We start from the raw sequence: 21,048 nt of genomic DNA on the forward strand, positions 1-21,048 counted from the left end.
TGTAGCATATTTTATGTTTTAATTTGTGTACTAATTATTTGGTAGTAATTTGATTTATGACTATTTTATTTTTATCTCGAAGATATTCTTAATACTCTGATAATTATATTCTGCTTAGTTGTCATTTTATCTTTTATCTTAATTATATGCCTAATTCTTTGGTAGTATTTTTTGTTTTGATTAGTATGTATTTTGTTTTCTTTATCTTCTTATTATTTTGATAATGATGAAAGTAAATTCAAGATGAATGGAGTAAAAGAAGTATTTAGTAGAAGAAGATGAAGAAGATGAATACTTCCTTCTGTTTTGAGAAACTGAATGAAAAACTCTTATTGAATTAGTGAACGAGGTTTACAACTTGAATCACATATACTTAATGAGCTAACAATCAAACTATTTATACTAGAGATTAAGTGAATGAGATCTTTCACAAGATCTTGTTGAGTTGGTTGAAACAGCCTCCAACGGCTAGCTTCAAACTCCTTGCATCTTGATCTGCTGCTCCGCGGCTCCACCCTACGTCTGCATGCATTGCTGCCATGATCAACCATCTATGTTTAACAATCTCCACCTTGGCTGCTCACGACATCACTTCAAAATTTCATATCATGCAAACCTACAAGTCTGCAGCAATATTCGAACTTTTCTTTGCCCAACGGCTTTGTGAGCATATCTGTAGGGTTATGGGCCGTGTCTATCTTGATCACCTTAACCCTTCCACTTTCAACTTCATCTCTAATGAAATGTAGCCTGACGTCGATGTGCTTGCTACGCTCGTGAAACATCTGATGTCTAGCCAAGCAAATCGCCCCATTGTTGTCACAATGAACAGCCACACTTTTCTGATCTATCCCGAAATCAGAGATCAATCCAAGCAACCATTTACTCTCTTTCACGGCTGAAGTGAGAGCCATATACTCGGCCTCCGTTGTAGACAAAGCCACTACACTTTGCAAGCTTGATTTCCAGCAAACAGCCGTACCAAACAAAGTAAAGATATATCCTGTCTGGGACCTTCTAGTGTCAATGCTGGCTGCATAATCCGAGTCACAAAACCCAACCAGAGGTTCCCTTTTATCTCCATCTTCTGCAGTAACAAAATTCCAAGATTATGTGCTCCATTTAGATACCTCATTATCCACTTCAAAGCACTCCAGTGCTGTCTCCGATAATCAACCATGTAAGTGCTTGTAAAACTTATAGCATGAGCAATGTCTGGCCGTATGCAAATCATCATGTACATCATACTTCCAACTATATTGGAATAGGGAATCAGCTGCATCCCTTTCTTCTCGACCTCACTTTTTGCTTTATGATCTTTTGTTAATTTGAAGTGAACTGCCAGAGGAGTAGTTGTGCTCTTCATGTTATCTGCTTTGAACTTCTTCAAAAATTTCTGGATGTAGTCAGTTTGAAATAGCCACAACTTCCCTTTGTTTCTATCTCTGACTATATCCATGCCTAGTATTCTTTTAGCAGCACCAAGATCTTTCATTTCAAAGCTGGCACTGAGCTGTTGCTTGATCTTCCTGATCTCATTAATATTCTTTCCTGATATCAACATATCATCTACATACAATGGAAGATATATAGGCTCCTTGTTATTCCGCTTCTTCATAAAAACGCAGCTATCATACAATGATCTACAGCCGGGATGTAGAACTTGACGCCGACACTAGCGTGCCGGCGGTGGGGCAGCAGCCAGAGCAGACGCGGCGCGCAAGGTCGGAAAGACGGGTCGTGAAGAGGCCGTCTCGGTATGGGGACTTCGTGCCTCGCTGAAGAAGAAAGCGTCATTTATTTCTTTGGGTCTTTATTTATTTGTTGAGTTATTTAAATAATGTAATAGTTAGAATACTCTATTTTCGTTAATTATTCGTTGAGCGAACGTTAAGCTCCTTTCCGGGTTTTCTTCGTTGATTCTTTCCCGGATCGTAGGTCGAATCAACCCTAGGGTCCTTAGTATAAATATGTGTGTATTTTATTTCCCACATTATGAAATAAAATATTCTCACACTATCTCTTCCTTTCTTGTGCCTCACGCACAAAACCTACCGATTACCTTCGTCGCATCTGATCGACGGGCATTCGGCGTGGAATCAACCGTTGGGGAGCAACTCCTTAACAAGTGGTGCTTTCATTCTTGTACTCATCGGAAGCATGTCACAATCGGGTCGTACGGAGCCACTGACAATTCGGGGCCTTGAACCACTGCCTCCGACCACCACACCGTTGGACGCTACTGCCATAGCGATGGAACACGTGCTAGCATCGTTGGCGCGGATGGAGGAACGTCTGGAGACCGCGGAGCGCGGCGCGTCGACGAGGGTTCACCCACAGCGGCCTGATCCAGAACCGCCGTCGAGTGGGCAGCAGCCGTTTCCGATCTATACGCCGGCAACAGGGGTGTTGTCAACGGCCACATCGCGTTCATTGTTGGGGGAGCCGCCGGGCCGAGGTTACCAGGGTTTCTCACATATGCTAAACCCTAATTCGGGGTTGTTGTTCGGGCCAGGCCCAGTTGGGACTTGGGGGTCTGCGTGGGACCCTCCTGGTACGAGGTTCGAGGGAGCGACTTCTGTCCAACCGACGAGTTGGGACAATCCAGCGATTCGACAGACCGGGGGCCAGCAGTTTGATCATCCTCGACAATTCAAGATGCAACAGCCGCGGTTTGACGGTACTGACGCGGCGAATTGGATTTCACGGGTTCAGTATTACTTTGAGCATTTATTGATGCCAGAGGACCACAGATTACATTACGTGGTGATGTTGTTCGATCCGCCTGCCTCGGAATGGATCTTCAACTATCGCGCAAACAATCCACAGGCGCAATGGAAAGAATTTTTGGAGGATGTGCGTCGGCGTTTCGACCCGCAATATTTTTAGAATTTCATCGGCCTCATTGCGAAGTTGTGCCAGTCAGGCTCGCTCGCGGAGTATCACACATCGTTTGAGACGATGCTTAATCGTGTCCGTGGGGTTCCGGAATATATTTTGTTGCCTATCTACGTGGAAGGGCTTCAACAGCCAGTGAAGAACCAGGTCAAACACCAAAATCCGCCCTCCGTGGCAGCGGCAATGGCTTTGGCTACGGAATATGATGCGACGGTGGAGAGGCCGACGGCACCGGCTGGGGGGCAGCGCCGGGCTTGGCAACACCGTGACCAGCGGCAGCTCACTACCTAGCAGCAGCAGCCCCTGGCGTTGCCGGCGCCACCCCTGAATCGCCCAGCCCAGTCGAAGGGGCAGGAATACTCCAAAATGCCGGTGGTGCGGCTGACAGCGGCGGAGCGCTCTAGATTGGGTATGTGTTGGTGGTGCCCGGAGAAGTGGGTCGCGGGGCATTCTTGCCGAGGTAGATTTCTGGTTTACATGGGGGCTGATATGGACTCGGACGAGGATGACGAGGGTCAGGACGTGCAAGACGAGACGCCGATTATCTCCGCGGATTTGTCCCACATTTACGCCCTTGATGGCAGACAGCGGGAGGAGGACATCGAGTTGAGAGGGATGATCGGCGACTTAACTGTGCGCGTTTTGGTGGATACGGGGAGCTCGCACAACTTCTTGCATCCTAAGGTGGCAGAAAAATTGGCCTTGCCCCTGCAGAAAATCAGACCTTTTCGCGTTTATGTTGGTAACGGTGCGTCACTACTCTGTACTCACGCATCCATACAGACTAGGGTGGTAATCCAAAAGCATATTTTTCTGGTTGACTTACATATTCTTCCTGTGCATGGTCCCGAGGTGATATTGGGGAGGATCTGGCTCAAACAGATGCGCAGAGTAACCAGTGATTATATCGAGGGGACTTTGGAAATCTTGAGGGATGGGCACCGGGTCTGCCTAAAGCTCGTGCCGCCGTCCGCAGGGGAAGTGTCGCTAAAAACGTTTGCCTCACTCCTCACGCTGCAGGGTCAATCGGAGCTGTTTGAATTGGTCCAACTGCCGGCAGGAGGGTCCCGCGAGGGGGCGGCGACAGAGGCGTTGGTATTTCCGCCCGACCTACCCGACGAGATCCGTAGTGTGCTCGAAGCCCACAAGGAAGTTTTTGGGCTTCCGTCAGGAGTCCCCCCTACACGGCAATTCGACCACAAGATACACCTGTTGCCGAACACGAAGCCGGTCAATGTGCGGCCCTACAGATACCCCTACTTTCAGAAGAATGAGATTGAGAAGCAGGTGAAAGACATGTTGGAATCAGGCATCATTCGACCGAGTCAGAGTCCGTTCTCTTCACCGGTGCTCCTTATTCGAAAGAAGGATGGTTCCTTTCGTTTCTGTATTGACTATAGAGCCCTGAATGCGGTCACCGTCCCTGATCATTTCCCGATTCCTACACCGGATGAATTGTTTGACGAACTGGGCGCGGCCCGTTTCTATACAAAGTTGGATTTACGCTCGGGGTATCACCAAATACGCATGGGTGAGGAAGACATATTCAAGACGACATTTAGGACTCATGACGGGCATTTTGAGTTCCTGGTTATGCCGTTTGGCCTTACGAATGCGCCCTAGACATTTCAAGCTGCCATGAATGCCATTTTCAGGCCTGCCTTGCGACAGTGGGTGATAGTATTCTTCGACGACATCCTCATTTACAGCCCGACATTCATGGCCCACACTCGGCACATTCACGAGGTGTTATCAATCCTCAAGGCCCACCGTTTTTTCGTGAAACTGTCGAAATGCACTTTTGCGTGTTCAACGGTAGAATATTTGGGTCACTTCATTTCCGAGGGCCGCTTGAAGGCAGACCCGGCAAAGATTGAGGCCATGGTGGCTTGGCCGGTGCCCGCGTCCGTAAAACAGCTCCGCGGCTTCTTGGGTCTCACAGGGTATTACCGACGATTTGTTGAGCATTATACGTCCATCGCAGGGCCACTGACCGAATTGTTGAAAAAGGATAGCTTCGCGTGGTCGGCCGCCGCGTCAGAGAGTTTCGACGCCTTGAAACGAGCGATGACGTCCGCTCCGGTTCTCCGCCTTCCGGACTTTAGCCGGATCTTTTATCTAGAGACCGACGCGTCGGATTTTGGCATTGGCTAGGTGCTACTCCAAGATGGCCATCAACTGGCTTTCTTTAGTAAGAAATTGGGTCCGAGGCGAAGGGTGTCGTCTACGTATCATAAGGAGTTGTATGCCATTGTCGAAGCAGTGCAGAAATGGCGCCAATACTTATTGGGCCGAGAGTTCGTTATTCGTAGTGATCAAAAGAGCCTTAAGGAATTGTTACAACAGATAATTCAGACACCGGACCAACAGTTCTATGCCCGAAAGCTTATGGGTTATAAGTTCCGCATTGAATACAAAACGGGGGCCTCGAATAAGGCGGCTGATGCGCTTTCGAGACGCGACATGGACGTTCCGGACGATGGGCGGTTGGTCGGGCAGTCGAACGCAGGGCCTGCGACGGGGGCGGCAGAGGAGTCTGCGAATGCAGAGGGGTCCGCGAAGGCGGCTGAGGAGGCGGGTCTGGCGCTAATGGCAGCGGCCCACCCTGTCCCGAACGTCTGGGAGTTGTTGAAACTTGAGACTAATTCTACTCCTGATCTAATTGAACTCCAGGCAGCGTTGACGCATGGGAAAGCCGACCCGGCTGTATCCTTGGTAGACGGGTTATTGTACTATGGCCGGCGGGTCTATGTAAGTAAGGATTCGGAGGCTAAGCCGACGCTCTTGCACGAGCATCACTCATCCCCCGCGGCGGGACACCCTGGGGTGGATAGGACGTTTCGACGCTTAGCCGCGTCGTTTTATTGGAAGGGAATGAGGAAGGATGTTAAGAATTTCGTCGAGTCTTGCTATGATTGTCAGACAACTAAATACTCGACCCAGAAGCCAGCGGGCCTGTTGCAGCCGCTGCCCATTCCCTCCCGTGTGTGGGAGGACGTTTCGATGGATTTCATCACGAGCTTGCCATCGTCCCGAGGATTCACAGGTGTAATGGTGGTGGTGGACCGGCTGTCCAAGTACGCCCATTTCGCCTTGCTGCCGGTTCGCTACAATGCGTTGAAGATTGCGAATCTATTTATTGAGACGGTGGTAAAACACCATGGCTTCCCAAGACCTTGGTATCGGATAGGGATCCCGTTTTCTTAAACGATGTGTGGGAGGAGATGTTGCGTTTAAGTGGTACTAAATTACATTTTTCCACCGCCTATCACCCGCAGACGGATGGTCAGACGGAGGTGCGCAACCGTGGTCTTGAGCAGTATTTGCGAGCGTTCACGTCGGATAGGCCGACTAAATGGGCAAATTTTTTACCGTGGGCGGAGCTAGCTTTGAATTGCTTCCACCATGAGGGTCTTGGGCTATCGCCGTTCGAGGCATTGTATGGGCGAGAACCACCCCCGTTGATAGCGGCGCCCCCATCGTTGTCAACCCCCCCGGATGTGGCCGCCTTGATTCGTCAACGTGGGGAGACGATTCGGCTGCTTCGGGATAATTTGGAGCGGGCCCAGCAACGGATGCGTAGGACGGTGAATAAGCATCGACGGGATTTGGAGTTTTCGGTGGGTGACAGAGTACTCCTCAAGTTGCAGCAATATAGGCAGCACTATGTGGCTAAACCTTTGTCGTCAAAGCTGTCGCGGCGTTTTTATGGACCCTTTGAGGTGCTCGAGAGAATCGGGCAGGTGGCCTATCGCTTGCAATTGCCGGAGGGGAGCCGCGTGCATAATGTGTTTCACGTGGGCTTGTTGAAGCCATTTGTGGAGAACACTAAATGGGTGACTACGGGGTTGCCAGAACGTTTTGCGAGGGGCAAACCGGTGTCTTATCCCACCCGGATATTGGATCAACGGACGGTATGGCGGGATGGAGCAGCTGCGGAGGAAATTCAGCTAGTGTGGTCGGACGACTCGGGGGAGAATCCGACGTGGGAGCCGGCGGATATGGTGCGCAAGAAATTTCCAGCTCTCCTTGAGGCCAAGGAGGAGTCTAAGGGGGGGGGGAGTTGTTACGGGCCTTCCGTCGGCTAGGCTGAAGGAACGGGAAGTGCAGCCGGATGTAGAACTTGACGCCGACACTAGCGTGCCGGCGGTGGGGCAGCAGCCAGAGCAGACGCGGCGCGCAAGGTCGGAAAGACGGGTCGTGAAGAGGCCGTCTCGGTATGGGGACTTCGTGCCTCGCTGAAGAAGAAAGCGTCATTTATTTCTTTGAGTCTTTATTTATTTGTTGAGTTATTTAAATAATGTAATAGTTAGAATACTCTATTTTCGTTAATTATTCGTTGATCGAACGTTAAGCTCCTTTCGGGGTTTTCTTCGTTGATTCTTTCCCGGATCGTAGGTCGAATCAACCCTAGGGTCCTTAGTATAAATATGTGTGTATTTTATTTCCCACATTATGAAATAAAATATTCTCACACTATCTCTTCCTTTCTTGTGCCTCACGCACAAAACCTACCGATTACCTTCGTCGCATCTGATCGACGGGCAAGGCACCCGCGAAGTTCGGCGTGGAATCAACCGTTGGGGAGCAACTCCTTAACAAACAGCCTCAAGATTATCTATAGATTTGCAGAAGTCTTCTAGTTGCTCAAGAATCGATCTATCCTTCAAGAAACTATAGGAATAAAGCCTCTTTTTCATATAGAGACGGTTAGCCAAGGACTTAGCTAGATATACCTCATCAAGCTTCTTCAAAATTCCGGCAGCGGTTGTCTCAGCCTGCACCTCCCTCAACACTTCGTCTCCAAGGCACAATATCATTGTACTATGCGCCTTGAGGAGCATTTCATCGAGCCTTGCCTGGGCTTTTTCGTCGAGAGCAGGAGCTTTTGCTTTTGCGTCTGCATCGGCTAGGGTCAGAGTTGCAGCCAAACCTTGCTGCACAAGAACGGTTCGCATTTTCATTTTCCACAAACCGTAGTCATTTTTCCCATGAATTTTTCAGCTTCTAGACGTGCTGCCATTGCTATCTTCTTGATCGATCACACCCTTTCCCACAGACGGTGCCAATTGATGAAAGTAAATTCAAGATGAATGATCAAGTAAAAGAAGTATTTAGTAGAAGAAGGTGAACACTCCCTTCTGTTTTGAGAAACTGAATGAAAAACAAATATTGAATTAGTGAATGAGGTTTACAACTTGAATCACACACAGGGGAAGGAGTTGTGCTCGAGGACGTCGCTGGCGGTGCTGGAGAGGAGGGGGTGGGAGTGGGAGAGGTAGCCGAGGGCGAAGGCGAGGATGAGGAGGAGGATGACGTATGTGAAGGGGTTGGCAGCGGAAGCGTGCATGTTCTAACGGATCACATAATTTGATCTATTTAGCAGATTATCTAGACAAAATCTATTCGCGTAATTATCACATGTATCATGCTCATAACTTGAATTAAAACATGCTTTAGCATATAAAATCCCTAAAACATGCTTACTACGGAATTAGCCAATTTACCTCGTTGATTCAATCAAGAATTGATGATGGCTTGCTTCGTCTCCTCGTGAAGATCTTCAGTACTCGACCTCGGATCTTCTGACCGGTGTCCCGGACTGTATACTGATATTTGTGTGGGCATATATCACCAGAATACTAGGACTCGAATAATGAAGACAGAACTCAGCTCACGGAACAAGTAATTTTCGAACTCTCTCTCTTTAGAGGGGGGACGAAAATTGGGAGCAATAATAATTGTTATTTCTGTCTCCTTTATTCTCCTATTTATATTAAGTCACATATTGGCCCAGTCAGGGATCTAAAGAAGAATTTGGACATGGCCTCACCCAATTAGCTTTTTACTACTTAAATTGAACCCACAATTTAATATAAGCTAATATTGGAATATTACAAGCAGCCACTACAGAAGTAATATTGCACTGCCTTTCCAAATCCAAAATTACAAGTATTCCGGGTTTCCTTTTATTTGTTTAATTCATTTCCCGCGCTTAAGATAGAAACATCCATTAATTAATTAATGTCTGCTATGGACTTAATTAATTAGCATATTTTATTCTCCAAGAGTGGACTTAGCAAGAAACTCTTATTTATTATTCATAGAGTAATTAAACTCCAACTAGCTAGGTTCCGAATAATAAAACCTTGTTTCGAGCTCCTCATGTGGATGTTATCAAACGAGGCTCTCCTCGCGCACGATTCAACATAATAGCAATCCTAGCACCGCTAGATAATGATCACCACTACCCAATATACCTGGATCGTTGGGTGACGAAAAACCCGCACCTTTGGTAAGTCAAAGTAGTAGATACTCAATATCGCATGCTCAATGCTAACGTACATTGATTAAGAAATTAATTATCAAGACCTCGTCTTTCAGTAGATAGCATAAAGGCTCGTCTTGCTGTTTGATCCATTCAGTGCTATACCACACCAACGTCATCATATTTCAATAAGGCTTAGAAATAATCGGACTGACATTGCAACCTTTCACGATAGGTAGTCTAGGTCTATTTGGGTTGTGAAATTCTTATTTTTCTTTGTTCAGAACTGACCGCGTACCTTAAATTGAGCGCAGCCCACAACCGGTCTACTAGAACAAAGACTTAGACTTATGTTATGTTCGCTTATACATTTAAATATGCAATAAACATCCATTAAATGTAAAACATAACAACATTATGACAAAAATAATCTGTTGCATTCATTGGAAAATAATTATTAGAGTTTTACAGTATTCAATCACTCGAAAGGTGATTTCTAGTATACAAACCCTAACAGTATGCCCTGGGTTAGATGTGGTGGTTTCGAGGCGCTTCTGGTAGGGGTTCTTCCGCCGCGGGTGGTGGTGGCGGAGGCTGCCGCCTTACGGCAACGGGGGTAATTGACATGACATTGGCACATGGATTCTAAACCTTGGGCATTGCACGAATCCCCTCTTTCGGAATAGAATAGAGCGGGCAAAGCCTATTTCTTTTTTCATTCTCGGGTAGGAAGGCGCTCGGGGAAGAACCAACATTTATCTCATCTTCAATCTACTTTGAATCAGGGAATTGCCCCAAGAACAAAAGGAAGAGTTGGCGCATCAATCCCCTTGACTTGGGATTGAATTCCTCAGTTAGTTCAACAAAGGAAGAACAAACAAACACTTGAGCAAAGCTGAAACACAAAGAAAGCAGCTCTTCCACTAGAGTTTACAGAAAAGAAAAAGAAAGAAATCCTGGGCTTCGGTCACTTTGCTCCCCCTAAGGTGAATCAATAGCTACATTAACTCAAACTAAAGAACAAGAAAGCTAGTTTATAGCTACTGGTTCCCATCCTCTTTGGCAATAGCATCACGTACTTATAACAAAGAACTAAAGCAAAACAAAGCTACGATTATCCTTCGGCCTTGTACCCGAAGCGGAGTAAAGGTTTCGAACCCAGGTACCGAAATCAAGAGAAAAATCCTACACTTCTATGCCTTAGCCGCATGAGCTAAAAGCCAGAAAGAACAAGAAAAGAGTAGCGACCGGAGGAAGCGGAGAGGAATACTTTGACTTTAGAAGAGGAAGGCAGGGCCCTTAACATCTTCGGCTCATTCAGGTTAATCGTGATTGTGAGTGAAAAGCTTATCTGGAGCTAGAGTGTGTACGGTGTGTTCTACTGTTCTAGGTCAAGCTACTAAGTCCAATGAATCCACTAGATCACTAAGTCTAGGAACTCAAGGGAATATAGAAGACTCAGTCGTTGGACACACAAGCTCGTGTTTCAAAGATCCCTCAACCAGTTATACTATAGATTAGTATAGAGAAGCAGGGGTCGATCCCACGAAGATGGACGCGTAAGAAAGCATCTAGAGACCTTGGTTTAAAAAGCGGCTGCTACCACGCAAATTGGGTTGAGGTTGACTACTATTAGACCTAAGCACAAAATCAAACACTAGACCTAGGAAACTGTAAACATCATGCTGACATCGAACATCCTAATGACTACGAAATAACCAACTACCTTTCTAGACTTAGCAACCAACTTCCTAATTCAACTAAACAGAAAGCGAATAAAAGTGGGGACCAACTTCCAGAAATATCAAGTACGGAAGGAAAGCTGCAACTAACTAACTAAGGGTTTTACTAACAGCAACACGCATTTCATCAACTGAATTAAACACGAACATGAAGAAAACAGAGCATGTATCTAGATTCGAACAGAATATAGAAATTCGGACGTCGGAAACTTGCAAACAGCCGGAAATAAAACAGATCTACATATACTAGACGGAATGAAAAGAAAACACGAAAGCTAGGCATAAATCTCGATCACTCTATTTCAGATCCAAACGTCAAATGCTTAACCCACTCCGGATCCAAGCAATCCGAACCCAACAACAACCTGATTCAACTTCATAGTCTCAGATTCAACAAATCTGGTCCGATCAACGATAGATTCCAACGATCTTACTCAAACTCAGCAACTAACATGAAATTCAGACATCCAACTCAGCGATCGCAACAAACTCAAAATGATAAACCTCCATAATCGAAATCAACAGCAGCTCAAACACAGAAAATAGAAATTGCATAAACGACGAAAATTCAACAGCAAACAATGTCGAGCTTCGAACGGCAAAGCTCGGTGAAATTCGCGACGGTAAAGTAAAATGAAAGCGATTAAAGTGTATCTCCGCCCTCCGCGAGGACGGTGTTGCCAAACTACGGACTAGCAAATTAAAACCCAGACCCCTACAATTTCCCGATAAAACCCAAAAGTATGTAGAAGAGAGTGAGCTAGAGCAACAATCTGGTCAGCAGGCCTCCACCGAGAGGTCCCCTCTAATTGCATGCTTTCTTCTTTATATAGGTGCGGACATGATCTTCTAGAAGCCTTCGTAGAAATCTTCATTCTACCCTTCAGCCCCTTGATTTCCTCCGTCTTGTAATTTTTCTTCAAATTGCTCACTTATTCGCCAGTTTCCTTGGACCATGCAATTGTCCTTCTCTATTCCTGGATCTAGCGAAAACCTTCTACATACCTGTCTTAAAACATGCGTTAGACCCCGCAAATGAATGAGTTTCACCCCTATAACTATGCATGAAATTAGCCTTATCAGTGAGAGAGGGGAACAGAGATCTGAAATGCAGAAGCAGGGGAACGAGAAGAATGGAGAGACGGTTGAATTGAATCCATTTTCTTTCTTTTTTTTATTTTATTAGTTTTGGGTTAATTAGATATTAGACATTAATAAAACATATTTATTAACTTAATCCAGTCAAAATGTAATTAAAATCCGTTCACTATTAAATTTTAATAGTTCCGTCAAATTCGGACCAAATGTGACCCGTTTTTATTTGTGAGGGACCGAATAATTTAAAAGATAATGTTTTGGACCAAAATCGTAAAATCGCAATATGTTAAGGACCAAATTGGGCATTTACTCTATTTTATAATTTAAAATGTGTTACTTTAAAATTGACAATGTTTTAAGATAAGATTTTAACCTTTCTTTAATCTGTGATGTAATTATTTGTTATATACTCCGTACTCCAAATTCAAAATCCTAGATAAGCTAATGTTATTGTTAGAAATTTGGGTTTCCACATGACTAATTTAATGTGTATGGCTATTTTTCAATTGTCCAACTAAAGTGATCCAATAAAGATTAAGTTTGGGCTAAAAGTGTATTTATTTATTATGGAAATAAGTGTAGATACCATATGAGATTTTCTATTTGATGAGGGACTGAATAGAAAATAATGGGTCTTATATTTATATAAATATAAGATTAGGTTATGGTCCCAGGATGTTAGAAGAACATTCGATATCTCTATATTCTCTCGGCAGACAATTGCGAAGAATGTCTCTGATCGTTTGGAAGATCCATAGCCCGCTGCAAAGCAATTTCGTCTTTCAATTCGTTATGAATCAAGGTACGCTTCCGCTCCTTCTCCATTGTTCTTGGTCAATCATCATAGAGAGCTTTATGTGATTGTTCACTCAATTATTTCAACAAGTGGTATCAGAGCCACTCTATTGATGATTATCTGAGAATTGGAAAAGGAGAATTTGGATTTATGTTCTTGCTTGCTTTGGATGAATCCATAAATTTTAGGGTTTATATTTTGTGGATTTATTGGATTGTTTGATTATGTATATGTACTGCGCGGCTTCCTAAATAAAAAATTGATTGCATTTATATATGTATCATGCACCGTGAATAACTTGGTTGTAGAATTGTTTATTCACGCATGTCGTGAATTCTTTTTTGGTGATTGAATTGTGTTTTTCGGTTTATGGTCTACGGTTATTCTTTAATTAGAATTGAATTTGGTTGTTTAATTGAGATTTAGTTTGTTTCCTTTCCCAATTCATGTGTATATACGCATATAGCTGCCGCAACCTTAAGGAGATTACACTTAACTGTTTACATACATATTTATTGTCGTGAATTCACGATAATTCAAGATATATGGACTATTTTTCTGAATCAGATGAATTGGGAATTCATATTTACGTGGTTGGTTAATTAAAGTTTATGAGAACTTGCAATCTGCATCTTCTTATTCGATTATTAAAGTTTCCTGCTCAATCCATAAAAGTTTTGTGTTATGTGGATTTGTTTGGTTACTTTGATGTTGTTTTTGGATGTGTTTATGTACATTGGTTTCATTCTTTGGAAACATCAAAATTTGGATTTTGTCGATTTTAGTGAAAATCAGATTTGGAAAAATTATTGTAAAAATCATGGATTAAATATGCCCGGTCAATGGATTTTGACCAAATAATAAATGTGACGAGACATTTAATTTTGTGAAATTAAATGACATAGCGTCGTTCTACATTTTACGTAGGTAAATGTAGTATATTCACTTTCTCAAATCCGATTTCCGGTGAGTGAGAAATAGTGGATTAAAGTTGGGCATAATTAGCTTTTAATTAAAGCTTAGAGTTGGAGCTTAGGGAATAATTAACTAAGTGTTAATTATCCCACATTGGAGGATTAACACATCTTTAATGTGTATAAATTAAGTGACTTTATGTTACTTAATAATTATAGTGGACCAAGATGGGTGAAAGAGCCCACACGCGCGCACACGCGCGCGCCGCCGCCGCCGCCCGCCCGCCCGAGCCCGAGCACGTGCTCGTGCTCGTGGTCGCGGTCGCGGGCCCCGGGCCCCGGGCCCGGGCCCGAGCCCGAGCCCGAGCCCGATCTCGATCTCGATCTTGGCCCAAACTATTCTTTTTGGACCACCGCCGAGTCAGCAATCCAAGTGGCTTGACACGTCGTCAAGCGAGGCACAGTCACGGTTGCCACGTGAGAAATCCACACGCTCCACACACGGGTGGCACATTACAGCCACACGCCTGTAACCGACGTCGGTTACGTTTTTGCCATGATGAGCCTTCAATGGCTGGTTGACCCTGCATGATGGTTGGCCTATAAATAGGCTAGCCATACCACTGCATTAGGACACACACCTACAAGCATTCTCTGCATAAGCTCTCTCCCTCTCCCTGCATTGTCTTTCTGTCGAAGCTCTGCCCTCTCCTCCATCCCGTTCGCCGGAGCTCTGCTGATTGCGGTGCTGCATCAGAAGAGACGTAGCCGTTTTACCTTTGGGGACGACACGCCAAACCGAGAGCACTACCGGGGCGTATCTCGTCTTGCGGGAAGAGGCCTCCTCGACTCGGCTGTCATAGCATACTGGTTTAGTTGTTTCATTTTCGTTGTAACTTCAGTTCTTTTTTGTATTCCTTCTTTTGGGTTGTATTACGCCCGGTTTTGTTATCTTGTAATCCCAGAAACCAACAATCGCAAGACGAGATAACTTGCCTTTGAAGGAATTTGGACTTCTAAACTGAACTAAAACTTTCGAAATATTAAACACCTTTGCTGGAGATGTCTACCGACTCCAACACCGCCGCTGCCACCACCGCCGCCGCCATTCCCTCCACCATGGCGACCACTGGACCGGTCAACACTTCATCGGCTCCCTCGATGATGCCAACTCCCGGCTTCCCAGCTGCCTCATCCACCGTCCCTTGGGTTTGGGACAACCCCTTCGGGGCGTCCACTGGTTCCACCTTTGGTGGTTCGGTTGGTTCCACTTTTAGTGGTTCCTTCGGATCCTTTAATGGATCGAGTGTTGGTGCCTTCGGGCTCAATACTAGTGTTGGATCTTTCGGGATCAACACGAATGCTGGGGCCTTCGGGTCTCATGCGGGTGCTAGTCCCTTCGGGGCTGGTACGACCATGGCGGGCTCTATGCCCAACATGAATGGTGGGGGCTCTATGCCCAACCAAGTTGTTGGCTCCTTCGGGGGCAACGGAATTGGTTCCTTCCAAGGACCAACTGCGGCACCTTTGGCACCAAGAATGATGCCACCTGCCGAGAAGCCACCAAAGTTTGGAGGATCTGACTTCAAGCGGTGGTACCAGAAGATGTTGTTCTACTTGACAACATTGGGCGTCGCCAACTTCCTCACGGAGAACGAGCCGCCCGCACCAAGCGACCAAGAGACTAGGCTCGAAGTCATGGCAGATTATGAAGCTTGGAGGAAAGGAGATTACCTTTGTAAAAATTTCATTCTAAGTGCTTTAGATGATAGTTTGTACAATGTATACTCCAATGTAACCACATCTAAACAAATGTGGGAAAACCTAGAAAAGAAGTATAGCATAGATAATGCTGCAGGGACGGAACAAGTTGTAGCATCCAAGTTTATGGACTACAAAATGGTCGACTCTCGACCCGTCATGGAGCAAGTCCAAGAGCTCCAAATGATCATCCACTCATTAGTGGCTGAAGGGATGACCTTGCCCGATAAATTCCTAAGGTGCACGATCATTGACAAGCTCCCTCCAAGTTGGAAGGACTTCAAGAGTTATCTCAAGCACAAGCGAAAGCAGATGACCCTTGAAGACTTGATCGTGAAGTTGCGCATTGAGGCCGACGTGCGCAAAAGTGATCAGAAGGCTAAAGGCTTCACCCCAAATGAAGCCAAAGCCAACCTGTTGGAGCGGGGCGGTCCCTCCAACAAACGCCCTCGCCCAAACCGTCCAAATGACAAAGGGAAGGGAAAGCAGCCTTCAAAGAAGTTTGAAGGCGACTGCTACAAATGTGGCAAACCGGGCCACTTTGCCAAAGACTGCCGCAGCAAGAAGAAGAAGCCGGCAGCCCACGTCGTTGAGAAGGAGTTCAAGGACTGGGATGAGAACGACCTCATTGCAGTGGTCACTGAAGAGGTTAACCTTGTTGATAACAAGGGAGGCTGGTACATCGACACCGGCGCTACTGCTCATGTTTGCTCCGACAGGAGCAAGTTTGCCTCCTACACTGCTGTTGAAGGGAGGAAGATCAACATGGGGAATCAAGCATCGTCCGAAGTCCTCGGCGTTGGCAACGTGATTCTCATGATGACGTCTGGCCTAACTATCACTTTGAAGGATGTGCTGCATGTCCCGGACATCCGCAAGAACCTAGTGTCAGGATCAATACTAGTTAATAAAGGGTTTAAACTTGTATTTGAGTCCGATAGGTTTGTCTTGTATAAGTTTGGAAAATCCATCGGAAAAGGTTATGTAACCGATGGGCTTTTCAAGCTTAGTATAGCAACTCGAAGTGTTGCGAAGCCATTGGCCAATAAGAATAAAGCATCTATTTCCTCTTATTTGATTGAGTCTTCAAATTTGTGGCATTGTAGATTGGGACATGTAAATTCAAAAGCCATTAAAAGATTAGTAAATTTAGATTTACTAAAGGCTAATGAATTGGATATCCAAGATAAATGTGAAATTTGTCTTGAAGCAAAAATGACTAAGTTGCCGTTTCACTCGGTTGAACGAAGCACAAAACCCCTTGAATTAATTCACACGGATGTATGTGATTTAAAGATGTTGCAAACTAGAGGTGGTAAAAAGTACTTTATCACTTTCATAGATGATTGCACAAGATATTGCTACATTTATCTTTTAAGAAGCAAAGATGAAGCAATAGAGGCGTTCAAAAATTATAAGAACGAAGTTGAGAATCAACTTGGTTGTAAAATCAAAATGATTCAAAGCGATAGAGGAGGCGAATATGTAGCCCCGTTTGAGGAGTTATGCAACGCAAGTGGTATAATTCATCAAACAACTGCTCCATATTCACCACAATCTAATGGTGTTGCAGAACGCAAGAATCGAACTCTAAAAGAGATGATGAATGCACTGCTACTCAGTTCAGGATTACCACATAACATGTGGGGGGAAGCTGTTTTGACAGCAAACTATATCTTGAATAAAATCCCTCTCAAAGGAAAAGATGTTACTCCTTATGAGTTGTGGAAGGGAAGGAAGCCATCCTACAAATACCTCAAAGTGTGGGGGTGTTTGGCAAAGGTGATGGTTCCTCCGCCCAAAGAAGTTACAATCGGACCTAAGACGGTTGATTGCATCTTCATTGGATATGCACTTAACAGTAGTGCATATCGATTTGTTGTTCACAAGTCTGAAATATCGACTATCACAGTAGGAACAACAATTGAGTCGAGGAATGCTGTATTTCTCGAAAATACCTTTCCTTGCAAAGATAAGGAAAAAGTATCAACCAATTCTGAGACAAGAATTGAAGAAGCCACTAGTTCTAAACAAGTGGAAGAAGAAGCCACTAGTTCTAAATCAACAGATGCGGAACCTGAATCGCGCAAGCGTGCAAGGCCCGATCCAAAAGATACAGTACTAAGACGTGGTAATAGAGTCAGAACACCAAAAACTTTTGGTCCTGACTACATTGCTTTCATGTTGGATGAAGAACCAACATCGATAAAAGTAGCCTTTGCTGGCCCAGACGGGCTGCATTGGAGAGAAGCTGTTCAAAGCGAAATTGATTCAATTTTGCTGAACCACACATGGGTGTTGGTTGATTTGCCCGAAGGTGCTAAACCTTTAGGATGCAAATGGGTTCTTAAAAGAAAGTTTAAGGCCGATGGAACAGTTGATAAGTATAAAGCCCGATTAGTAGTAAAGGGTTTTTAAACAAAAAGAAGGACATGACTTCTTCGATACCTATTCACCTGTAACAAGGATTACATCTATCCGGGTGCTTCTCGCTATTGCTGCATTGCACAATCTCGAGATTCATCAAATGGATGTAAAGACCGCATTTCTGAATGGTGAACTAGAAGACGAAATCTACATGGAACAACCCGAAGGGTTTGTAGTACCTGGACAAGAGAAAAAGGTATGCAAGCTCGTGAAATCCCTATATGGATTGAAACAAGCGCCATTGCAATGGCACTTGAAGTTTGATAATGTGATGTTATCAAATGTGTTTAAAATCAACGAGTGCGACAAATGTGTCTACATCAAGAGCACTAATAACGGTCATGTTATAGTGTGTCTCTACGTTGATGATATGTTAATCTTGGGTAGCAACACTCAAGTAATTAACGATACAAAGGCCATGTTAAAGAGAAACTTTGACATGAAAGACATGGGTCTAGCCGATGTAATTCTTGGAATGAAGATTCTAAGAACGAATGATGGAATCATCTTAACACAATCACATTATGTTGAGAAGATATTGAATAAATTCAAAGCCTATGATGGCGCGCCGGTTAAGACTCCAATTGAACTCGACGTTCACTTGAGCAAAAACAAAGGCGAGCCCGTTGCATAAGAAGAGTATGCACGGGTCATCGGGTGCATTATGTACTTGACTAATTGCACTCGACCTGACATTGCTTGTGCCGTGAACAAGTTAAGTCGTTACACGAGCAATCCAAGCAAAGAGCATTGGAGAGCTCTTGTGAGGGTTTTGAGATATTTAAAACACACTCAAAATCTTGGGCTACACTTCTCGAGATACCCCCCGGTGCTTGAAGGGTACTGTGATGCCAATTGGATATCCGATAATAGAGACTCACTTTCGACAAGTGGATACGTCTTTACTATTGGGGGTGGTGCTGTATCGTGGAAATCCACAAAACAGACATGTATAGCCCGATCAACAATGGAATCGGAGTTCATTGCCTTGGATAAGGCTGGTGAGGAAGCCGAGTGGCTTAAGAACTTCCTTGAAGACATTCCATGTTGGTCTAAGCCAGTGCCACCAGTGCTGATTCACTGCGATAGCCAAGCGGCTATTGGAAGGGCAAACAATGGTTTCTATAACGGTAAGTCTCGACATATACGTCGACGACATAACACCGTGAGACATTTGATCACAACAGGGGTGATTACAATTGACTATGTGAAGTCAATAGATAATCTAGCGGATCCGCTAACCAAAGGGTTAAACCGTGATCAAATGAATAAGTTGCTAGAGGGAATGGGTTTGAAATCCACAAACTAAAGAATTGTCATAGTGGTAACCCAACCATGATGACTGGAGATCCCAAGAACTTGGTTCAAAGGGACAACTAAGCTATGAGAGTTCATGGAAAACACTCAAACTATATCTATTCCCTAGAGAGCAATAGAGTGTTGGAGAACTTGCCTCGTGGTAAAGGCTAAGTCTATGACTTTTAATGGTTCTTAAGGATCTCAAAGAGATGGAATTCTCAAAGAGACCAAGTATGGCAAGGTACTTGACTAAGAATCACCTACGTAAGTGCGAAGTGTGGTCGCTTCATAAAAAACGCACTTATGAATCCAAAGTGGTGTCCAAGACCGCAATGGACACAAAACGTGAGAACGGATGAGGTTGAGGTGTTTAAGTGTTAACACCATTGTCTCGGTGCACGCCGTGGGGGATTAGTTCAAAGCATCGCGCTACTAAGCCGCCTGTGTATCCGATGGTGTCGACTATGGAGGGTTCAAAGTCAACAACTACCTATCCTTATGCTTATATACCTCGCGAGGGTTGAGCTTGTGTCTGCATGCATATGCATTCGGCTATTTCCACTCATGTGGGGGATTGTAAAAATCATGGATTAAATATGCCCGGTCAATGGATTTTGACCAAATAATAAATGTGACGAGACATTTAATTTTGTGAAATTAAATGACATAGCGTCGTTCTACATTTTACGTAGGTAAATGTAGTATATTCACTTTCTCAAATCCGATTTCCGGTGAGTGAGAAATAGTGGATTAAAGTTGGGCATAATTAGCTTTTAATTAAAGCTTAGAGTTGGAGCTTAGGGAATAATTAACTAAGTGTTAATTATCCCACATTGGAGGATTAACACATCTTTAATGTGTATAAATTAAGTGACTTTATGTTACTTAATAATTATAGTGGACCAAGATGGGTGAAAGAGCCCACACGCGCGCACACGCGCGCGCCGCCGCCGCCGCCCGCCCGCCCGAGCCCGAGCCCGTGCACGTGCACGTGCTCGTGCTCGTGGTCGCGGTCGCGGGCCTCGGGCCCCAGGCCCGGGCCCGGGCCCGAGCCCGATCCCGATCTCGATCTCGATCTCGATCTTGATCTTGATCTTGATCTTGGGCTTGGACTTGGACTTGGACTTGGACTTGGACTTGGATCTTGGCAATTGGTCTTTGGGTGGTCTTTGGGCTTGGTGCTTGGCCCAAACTATTCTTTTTGGACCACCGCCGAGTCAGCAATCCAAGTGGCTTGACACGTCGTCAAGCGAGGCACAGTCACGGTTGCCACGTGAGAAATCCACACGCTCCACACACGGGTGGCACATTACAGCCACACGCCTGTAACCGACGTCGGTTACGTTTTTGCCATGATGAGCCTTCAATGGCTGGTTGACCCTGCATGATGGTTGGCCTATAAATAGGCTAGCCATACCACTGCATTAGGACACACACCTACAAGCATTCTCTGCATAAGCTCTCTCCCTCTCCCTGCATTGTCTTTCTGTCGAAGCTCTGCCCTCTCCTCCATCCCGTTCGCCGGAGCTCTGCTGATTGCGGTGCTGCATCAGAAGAGACGTAGCCGTTTTACCTTTGGGGACGACACGCCAAACCGAGAGCACTACCGGGGCGTATCTCGTCTTGCGGGAAGAGGCCTCCTCGACTCGGCTGTCATAGCATACTGGTTTAGTTGTTTCATTTTCGTTGTAACTTCAGTTCTTTTTTGTATTCCTTCTTTTGGGTTGTATTACGCCCGGTTTTGTTATCTTGTAATCCCAGAAACCAACAATTATATGGAATCCCATTAAAAGTCCGCAATTTGCGATTTACTGGGGAGCTATTGTGCTGGCCATAAAAATTTAA

At 45.0% G+C, this 21,048-nt stretch overlaps 1 protein-coding gene across 1 annotated transcript; it reads left to right on the forward strand.

Moving 5' to 3' along the window:
• Positions 1-4,536: 4,536 nt before the first annotated feature.
• Positions 4,537-5,052, forward strand: LOC121810726 (uncharacterized mitochondrial protein AtMg00860-like). The gene has a single exon (XM_042211474.1). The coding sequence runs from the start codon at positions 4,537-4,539 to the stop codon at positions 5,050-5,052; it is 516 nt and encodes a 171-aa protein (XP_042067408.1).
• The last annotated feature ends 15,996 nt before the right edge of the window (positions 5,053-21,048 follow it).

This window comes from Salvia splendens, chromosome 7, assembly GCF_004379255.2.
Source record: "Salvia splendens isolate huo1 chromosome 7, SspV2, whole genome shotgun sequence".
NCBI classification, from domain to species: Eukaryota; Viridiplantae; Streptophyta; class Magnoliopsida; order Lamiales; family Lamiaceae; genus Salvia; species Salvia splendens.

Bases quoted from the DNA above. Each gene is read 5' to 3' on its own strand.
- LOC121810726 (XM_042211474.1), top strand. From the start codon at position 4,537: ATGAATGCCATTTTCAGGCCTGCCTTGCGACAGTGGGTGATAGTATTC.